Here is a 9,057-nt window from a genome sequence, read left to right on the forward strand (position 1 = left end):
GATCTACATTGTATTATTATAATTAAACTCTATATTGGTAGTTTGGTCCAACTTATATACATAGTAGTGATGGCAGCGGAATGAGAAGAGTGGGAATAATTTGTGTTGGTGAGTGCCCTTTTTTGCTTTTTTAGTATTTATTTGATGGACTGGCTGATCAGCTGGTTGATTGGCTTTCACAACTTTTTTCTATATAACAATAACAAATATTCATATTTAAAATAATTGAAGTAATTTCATTTCCCAGGCTGATTTATTTCTAGTTCACCCTTGCACTCTTGTTCTGCTCTGTAGTTTGAAATCCATGGCTAACTAAAATAATGAGACACTCATGCTGGCATATTCTGAAATCTGATTGGCCATGGGTTTTCAACCCTGTTATTATTGGTTACTTTCTGCTCAATATTGGCTTGCATGGTGTAAAACACAGCCTAGGGCCTAGGCCCTCTCATTGGCCTATAGGCCCTAGCCAATGAGACTCAATGCTGTAATTATTCTGATTGGCTAGGATCTTTACAACCTGTCCCATATTGATTGTTCACTGCTCTCCCCTGCTGTCAGTCAATATAAACCATTCACCTGGCTACATAGATTCCACTGAGGGGTCTGCCACCGAAGACAGCAAAGATGGTAAGTGGACACTGTGCCATAGAATCAAACAACTAGCTTACTGTGACAGGCTCAATGTTAAGACGGATGAAAGCAGAGGTTGTTAGATCAAAGTCCTCTATAGCAACACAATGCTTGGCTAGAGTGACTGTATCATAGTGGCTATAAGAAGATACAAGAGATAGCACGATAGACTCTTGTCTCTGACTGTGTGTTTGGGTATGGCTGATTTATCGATGCACTAGGTGTGTAGTCACACCCAAGCTCATCACAAGCTCATCAGTCTAATTCCATTTGACTCAGGTTTAAGGTTAATGGGTTCAGTCAAACAAGGCCTACACCCCTTCCACTTTGTGTAAAATGTGTGTCAATGTTTAATGAATTATTTACAGAAATCATTGTTTCAGTGTTGTCATAAGAACAAAGAATATTGCTATTATCTGTTATTATTGAAGCTACCAGTATTCACTGGCAGGTTTCCAATGTTTGTCTTCTAGTATAAGGGGAACTTCCTCTCTTGTAAATAATTAAAGTAAATCTATTTACTTGGACAGCTTAAATGGTAATTGTACCAATGGTGACGATTTGAAGTGATGTTTTTAATTTTGAGTGTACAACTTTAACCAAGTGGACCCATATGGGTCCATTTGGTTACATTTGTACACTCTCAGAGTGTTCTAAATTGTGTTCTAAATCATTCTAAGTGGAAGGCAAGAGTTCACGCCACAACTATGATGATAGTGTGTGGACAGCCCGTTATTGTGGGATTTTTTTTACCACAGTACCGTACACCCTCCTAGTTGCTTGTATTGATTTTATTCCTATTCTAAATTATAATCTGGATACATAATATATGAATATTGCATGGATGTAATATATATCCCCTTTTTTTCCCTCCCCCCTAATGAGTCTCAAAATACAAAATGACTGGAACATTGTCCTCCAGTGCAAGGCTCTACACCAGTATATGGTCAATGATAAACCAGTATTGATGTGAGATAGGAGCAGACTGGTGTGTAGTTCAGGGTGTGGTACCAGTAGAGATGTAGGATATTGTTAAAGTCTGGCAGGCACTGCAACTGTCAGGTGATGCCAGGGACACCGATCACCTGATGGGAGGGCGATATAGCCAATCAATAGTTCTAGTAGTCAATGTGTTTGTAATTTGTTTTACATTTTTAACAGACATGCACACTAAAAGCAGAGTCATTTTACTATGACTTTTTTCTTTCTTCCCTCCTTGCCCTGTAACCTCTGTTCTTAACTGCTCTACGGTCTTTGGCGCCTGAATTTCCCCCGCAGGCTCAATAAAGGTCTTATCTTAATGTGATAACATAATAATGATGAATATTACTGCATTTATATGTAGTTTAATTGTCTATTTACAATAGATAACGATGATTATATATTTTAGCGTTAGTAGATTATAATCTGGTTCCGCGGAGAACAGAGTAATAATATCTTTAAAAATCGTTGTAATACTATAGTTCCAATACTAACATGTGTGTGTGTGTGTGTGTGTGTGTGTGTGTGTGCGTGTGCTCACATAATCACTTCTCTATTTAATTGATATACCCATGGCCCACAGGTTGATCAGTTCCTATTCTCGGGGGAAGGGGCCTACTATAGACCCCTGGGGGGACTAAAAGTATAGGGTTTAAGGGGTTAACTACAAACCCTTAACTGGCCCCTCCCCTTTTCCCTCTACACCAAATCATTTTGCCAAACATTGCCTATCTTCATGCTCACAACGTGCCGTGTTGTAACTTGTTGTGAGCTTGTAGATCTCATATTTCTGTCGAATGTTTGCCTATTATGACTTGACCAGAATAGGGAAGCTAGGGTTAATGTGGTTCCTCCTTACAAAGGAAGGAACACTATCTATATAAAGGCGTGACATGACACATGATGTATTGTCTTACAGTCTGTCATGGCAGAATATTCCAGATTGACGCACAATTTTATGCTTTTACTATCTACTCGTGATGACTGCGCCTCTGTGACCAAACATCTCTCCTTCCCGTTTCATGGTTTTTATAGCCCCCATTACACTGTCCCACCCTGGTTGATCATCTACACGGCACTAGATAATAATCAACCTATTTAACGTCCCATATCCATGTCACCATTGTTTCAACACATGCCTAAAACCCCCTCCCATACTGCAGGTTTTAATATACAGTACATGCTGGTGCTATCTTAAGCCAGACTAGCCCACCTATTCAGCTTCTTTAGTATCTCTATTGTCACTTATCTGTAAACGGAATAGGTTTGCACCTGCAACTTTCACAGAAGTGGCTTTTGTATATTGGAGTCCTAGTTTAATACCCTGGCCTACTCAGACCTTTTAGTAGACCTAGGATACCAAAGTCCAAGAGTGTCAAACTAAGTGTTATGCCAAAAGTCTAAAATGGCACGGATGCTTTCCCGGTTTTAATGGAATCACAGGCGTTGATCTAATTCCATGAAAAGTTTATTGGTTGGTTTGATTGTCCATCCGATTATGGTTTCTCTTTTTTTATTTACAGAAAGTCACCAACATGACATTCAAGGAGGGGATGGAATTTAAGATCAGAGTGAAGCCCAAGGATGACTGTGACTCGTAAGTATTCCCCATGACATAAAAGTAATTTAAACTCTTCTAATAACTCAGCTCTCTGTCACTATTGAATCCAAGATGACTTAAACCAGTGGTTCCCAAACCTTTTAGCTCGAGACCCAAAAAATGTTGCGGTCTCCCCAGTCACCTAAACTAGTGAAATTAGCAGATCTACAAGCTCACAATGCCACAAATGGGTCCCGACCCAGTGTTTGGGAACCAGTGATTTAAACTAAATGTGTGTTTTGTGTACAAGCGTAAACCCCTTTCTGTTGTCTTCATGCCTTCTACCACTAGTTTTGCCATAAACATCGGTCATGATGAGGACAACATTGCGCTGCACTTCAACCCCCGTTTTGATCCCAGCGTCATCGTCTGCAACTCGTGTTCCGGTGGGTCCTGGATGGACGAGCAGCGTGATGACAACGTCCCTTTCTCACGTGGGGAGGAGCAAAAGGTGTGTGTGTGTGTGGTATTTGCAGTTTTGTGACTGCCTTAGTGAAATATCTTTTGGATCAACCATCTAGGTGTTAAGTAAAGTGATGAAAGGGTGATAAGATGTTGTATTTTAACTTTTGCTTGACACTAAAAGCATATACACTCTAAAATCTAATTGGTTGACTTTACTTGCATGTAAGAAGCATGCACGCCGATTGCCTTGAAATACTATGTAAACATACTAAATTGGCTTAAGTAAAGTGGATTAGGAATTGAAAATTCACATTTATCAAGTATTGTCACTGTGACAGTTTCAATTAAATATGTCAAAGTGCAGTATACTATACCAAATAAAACCTTGATTGTAAAAATGACAAAACAAATGTGATAGTATCTGTACTGTTGTTCCCATAATTAATACAAGGATTTATGTTACATAAATTAAGCTTCATAAACCATGAGACAGCAGACATTAGCAATATATTATACCTGTGCTTTGCTATGGCATGTTTAGGACTCTGCCCTTGCACTGTCCACATGTTACACTGATGATGCCATCTATCATAACTATATGAGGGGTTTTATTGGCTCATAAAATGTCATCGGTAGCTGACAGAGATTGCTTCTCCCAAAATGACAGTCTAGCTCTGCTTGGTGTCAAAGTGAAAGTGCTGCAAGTTATGCCCTTAATTGACACTTATTGGCTCAATGCCTATTTAGTATTTTATGTCGGACCCTCCCAACTAAACTTTGAACCTAATGAGTAAAAGCAGATTGTATTTTATGGCGCCAAAGACCAAACGGTGTCTGTATCGACCGTAGACTATATCTGTCCCCTCAACCAATCACAGCACACACTGATACGAGTAAAAAAATAACTGAATGGTGTAATGCAGCATAAACAGTCTGCACAACCAACCAGGGATTGCATAGTAAAGTGAAATTTGTCAAAAGCATAAAAAATGTATATGGTACATGGGAGGGGGGGAAAAGATTCTTTAGATGTGCCAATATTTTTTTATTAAGTAGTTTTATAGGTGAAGTCTTCATAAAGATGGATATTTCCATTTAGAGATATAGGCCGTCACTACCACACTAGTCGAAATGCCCACAAGCAGCCAGTTTGGGGACGATTCCATCCCAGATTTGTCCTGTCTGGCTTCACCACTGAACATTGCGTTGTGTGCAGCTTTGTTCACCAATTGTACATATACTGTGGTAACTTATATGGTCAAAGATTGGACAGGGAGAGGGAGGGCACACCATTATTAAATAGTTTTGTTTTCTTCCTCTCTGTCCCTAATCCCACAGTTCTACATCAACTTCACCTCGGATACGTTTTACATCAAACTTCCTGATGAGAGCATGATGCACTTCCCCAATCGCCTTGGCGACGTCAAGTACAAGCATTTCGCGGTCACCGGCGGCGCTAAGATCATTGGCATCAAGATGAAGTAGAAGTTCACCTCTCCCTGACTCCCGTACCTGACTGTGAAATCTGTGTAAAATATTTCATCTTTAACAGCACTCTGAGCCTGGTCAACCTGGCTATTCATCCATTGTTGTTCTTTCTGAAACTAGTTAATAATAACAGAATTCATAAAGATCTAGACATCCAATACATGTAGTGACAGGAAATGGCCTCAAGAGGACACCAAACCAAGGCTAACCTCAATGTATTTCACTAACATCTTGTCTGTAAGCCTCTTTGAAATATTAATTAAAAAACATTGAAACAAGTATAATTTTGTTTATTGCTCTATTTTTCTACTATGTCCAGTTTTAATTGTGATGTTCTTTGCAATATTTTCATTTGTTGCGTCACCCCCTGTCGCTCTTACACGAAAGCCTGTACACACAAAAGCCTGTACACACAGACACACACTCTCCTATTCACGTTCCAGCTACAGACCAATATCATGACATCATTCAGATATGATATGTGGCTGTTTATTAGACTGGCGTGCTTGTGTTAATTCTTTCACTACAATGATTGTCTACTCTTACAAGTTAGTTTAAACCCAAGAGCACCCTGTTAAACTGGTTGCAGAGCAGTTGTTAATGGAGAAAAATAATTGCTCCTTTGTCTGTGACCAGTCATCAAACTATAATGCACTCAATTAGACTATAGATTCGGGCTAGACTGGGACGAGGGGGAAACGTATTCATCTTAATGATTTGGAATGATTTATGGCTGTGGTGAGATGAAGAACATTCCTGCAGGCACAATTTGCAGATGGACTCAAAGAGAGCCGTGGCCCAGGGCTGAGGAATGTAGCACGATGGGAACACATTCCCCGGCAGGAGATGAAATGCATGAGAGTATCGGTTTGTGCTCTTTCTCTGTCTTTGTGGCGCACTTGTTAGGATACACTGGGAGGTTAAATGAGGTTCGGAAGAATAGGATGGTTATTTTTGACAATGGATTGCGGTATCCACCTATTGGCATGGCAGAGGACCAATTCCACACTCAAATATTTTCTGTCCACTGTTCAAATACCCAATGGTCAAATATCCAGGGTTGACAGGTTGATCACTCAAATTGAGGGTTTGCCAGGATTGGATAAAGTCCGTGGAAATAATGCAGACATCGTCAGGGTTACTTAAGATGGTGACTTTTATGTGATCAATACACTCACACTGTGAACAAGTAGTGTAATATATTTTGGGAGTGACAGTTAAATTTTGATTTTGTTAAACAGTCAAACCATACAGTGGTTAGACACTTAGAATTCTTTCATTGTAATTCAGCCTATTAACTTACATACTGTAATAGACACGTCTTCTGACAGTACAGCCAGTGCCTGTCAAAGGTAAGACACCCTATTATCCAACTGTGCATAAATCAGAAACAATGAGATGTTCCTTTTAATGATGCATCATGAATGTAAAATTATAATGAGCACATTTAGACATAGCAGTAATCCGGTTTTTACTGCTAACAAGTGACACTGATACACAGTGCAACTTTTTTCAAATGGTCAACCCAACATTTTAATAATAGTCATCTTTATTGTACCCAAAGGGATATTTGTCTTCACAGTCTGTTCAAAAACGAGAAAAAAAACATGTAACCATATAGCACAAAACAACATATCACACAACACAACACCAAGTCATTACATGAGGTCCCCACTATATACAGGAAAAAAAACATCCTATCGACGGGGCAGTTTGTTTAATGCCGCAATGGCTGAGGGGACAAAACTCCCACTAAAACAAACCTTTAACCACAAGAAAAAAGGATCAGTGTTCATGTCATCGGTGAAGTTCACCTTTGCATATTTGCAAGTATGCTTATGGTGCCCTGGTGTCCAGGGCCCCTGTCCAGCTCCGGGCCCCTTGAACCATTCAGGGGCCCCCACCCTTATGGTACCCTTGTATGTTAAAACCACAAAGACAGACTGGCAGAAATAACTTGTGTGCAGGACTGCAGGTGGTTTCATTTGTCTAACAACTATGTCCATAAATACTTATATCACCCTCAACATTGTCAACATTTCACTTATACAGTGTATAAACTCGATGTCCAATGAGAATTGTCTACAGCAGTGTTTTTCAACGTTGGGTCCAGGAACCACCCACCCAGGGGTCCGAAAACCATTGCTCTACAGCATTGGTTCTCAAAGTGGGGTCCCGGGACCCCCAGGGTTCCTTGAGGTAGTTCCAGGGGGTCCCCAGCTAAATGATGGATAGTTAGGAACCAATTTTGAGCCTTATGGGACTGTAACTCTGAGAGTGTACAAATGGAACCAAATGGATCCTGACTGGTCCATTTGGTTCCATTTGTACACTCTCAGAGTTAAATTAACATTGATTTTACAGTATAAATTGGGGTCCCAGAGATAGAAATGCCATTAAATGGGGGTCCATAGCTTAATGATTGTCAAACTGGGGGTCCTTGAAATTAAAATGGTTGAGAATCACTGCTAGAGCCATAAAAATCTTTTCTTATGGGGGTCCCTGGCATATCTTTTCAAATGGGGGTCCGCAGGCTAATAAGTGTCAATTTGGGGGTCCTTGACATGAAAACGTTTGAGAACCACTTGCTCTACAGGTCTTGCATCGGTGTAGTTACAGCTGACCCTGGGTCAGCTCTGCTTGACGCCGTAGATGGATGACTCTTCTGGGCGAGATAGTCTTTGTAGTTCCTGGTCAGCAGAGTGTAGAGCAACGGATTTATACAACTGTTCCCGTAGGTCAGACACGTGACAAAGAAATTCACGTAACTATGCGTAAGTGGAGACAGCGCCCTGAGGGACTCCGGAGAGAACAACTCGGCCATTTGCCACCCCCAGAAAGGAAGAAAACAGGCCCAATAGGCCACGACGATGCTAAAGATCATGGACACCACTCTCTGCTTGAGGCCTTTCCTCCGCGCGGAGCGGCTGCTGCCCACAAAGCTGGCCTGGGCCGCCCAGTAGTGCTTGGCGAGCCCCGCGTACAGCCCGACGATCACCAGGCCGGGGACCAAAACGCTGGTGAGAAACAGGACGGTGATGTAAGCCTTGTAGGCCTCGGGGGTCCATGTCGGGAAACAGATCCTCTTCACCAGGCCGGCGGCGTTGGGCTTGCCCTCCTTCAGCCGGATCATCACCATCATGGGGAGCGTCAGCACCAACGCCGCCCCCCAGATGACCCCCGCCGCCAGCCTGCGCCGGCGGGACGAGGACCTGCGGGCGGCGAAGGGCTTGGCCACGGCGCGGTAGCGCTCCAGGCTCATGGCGACCAGCACGAAGACGCTGGCGTGCATGGTGAGGAGGTCGAGGCTCAGGAGGATGCGGCAGCCCGCCTCGCCGAACAGCCAGTCGTGGGCAAAGTAGGTGCAGACCACGAACGGGATGGTGGAGAGGTAGAGCAGGTCGGCCAGGGCCAGGTTGAGGATGTACACGTACATGGAGCCCGTGCGGTGTAGCGCGGCCGAGCGCGTGATGGCCAGCGTGTAGATGTTACCCGCCACCCCTAAAGCACACATGGTGAGCAAGGTGGTGCCGAGGACGGATGTCACCCACACGCCGTTTCCCCCTCCTCCTCCTCCTCCTCCTCCGCCACTCTCCCCGGACCCACTGCCACCACTAATGCCACCCCCAGCCCCGGGGCTGAGGAGGACCGGGCCGAGTTGTGGGATGCTGGTGACGTTAGGCGTGCAGTTCATGATAAAGTCAGCCGCTCACTGGAAACGCACAGTATCCCACAGAAATAAGAGATAGACCACGTGCTTTCTCTTTTTTCCTCTTTAAAAAATTAACTAAATTATAGGTGTACACTCATATTCTCATAAGGGCTGGATCCCATATGGGATCGGAAAGGGGTTTCGAGTCCGTACACCTTCCATACTGTATGACAAAGGATAAATAGAGATTTTCAGCTCTGACGGGATTAATCAACATGAGCTGTCAGCTGAAAGTGAT

General features: G+C 42.7%; 2 protein-coding genes across 2 annotated transcripts; one reads left to right on the forward strand and one right to left on the reverse strand.

Annotated features, from left to right (window-relative positions):
• Positions 1-566: 566 nt before the first annotated feature.
• On the forward strand, positions 567-5,137 carry LOC311034613 (galectin-2-like). Its single transcript, XM_084042502.1, has 4 exons — positions 567-630; positions 3,138-3,211; positions 3,506-3,665; positions 4,958-5,137. Exons 1-4 carry the CDS (start codon positions 628-630, stop codon positions 5,102-5,104), a joined length of 384 nt encoding a protein of 127 aa, XP_083898628.1. The 5' UTR covers positions 567-627; the 3' UTR covers positions 5,105-5,137.
• Positions 5,138-7,697: 2,560 nt separating this feature from the next.
• On the reverse strand, positions 7,698-8,801 carry uts2r4 (urotensin-2 receptor 4; the record flags this gene model as incomplete). The annotated part of the gene is made up of 1 exon (XM_084047431.1): positions 7,698-8,801. One exon carries the CDS (start codon positions 8,799-8,801, stop codon positions 7,698-7,700), a length of 1,104 nt encoding a protein of 367 aa, XP_083903557.1.
• Between the last annotated feature and the right edge of the window lie 256 nt (positions 8,802-9,057).

This window comes from Gymnoscopelus microlampas (genome assembly GCF_963454915.1).
Source record: "Gymnoscopelus microlampas genome assembly, chromosome: 2".
Taxonomy (NCBI): Eukaryota; Metazoa; Chordata; class Actinopteri; order Myctophiformes; family Myctophidae; genus Gymnoscopelus; species Gymnoscopelus microlampas.

Bases quoted from the DNA above. Each gene is read 5' to 3' on its own strand.
- LOC311034613 (XM_084042502.1), top strand. The intron at 3,212-3,505 runs GTAAGTATTCCC...TTCTACCACTAG, and splicing joins CCCAAGGATGACTGTGACTC to TTTTGCCATAAACATCGGTC. The intron at 3,666-4,957 runs GTGTGTGTGTGT...CTAATCCCACAG, and splicing joins CACGTGGGGAGGAGCAAAAG to TTCTACATCAACTTCACCTC.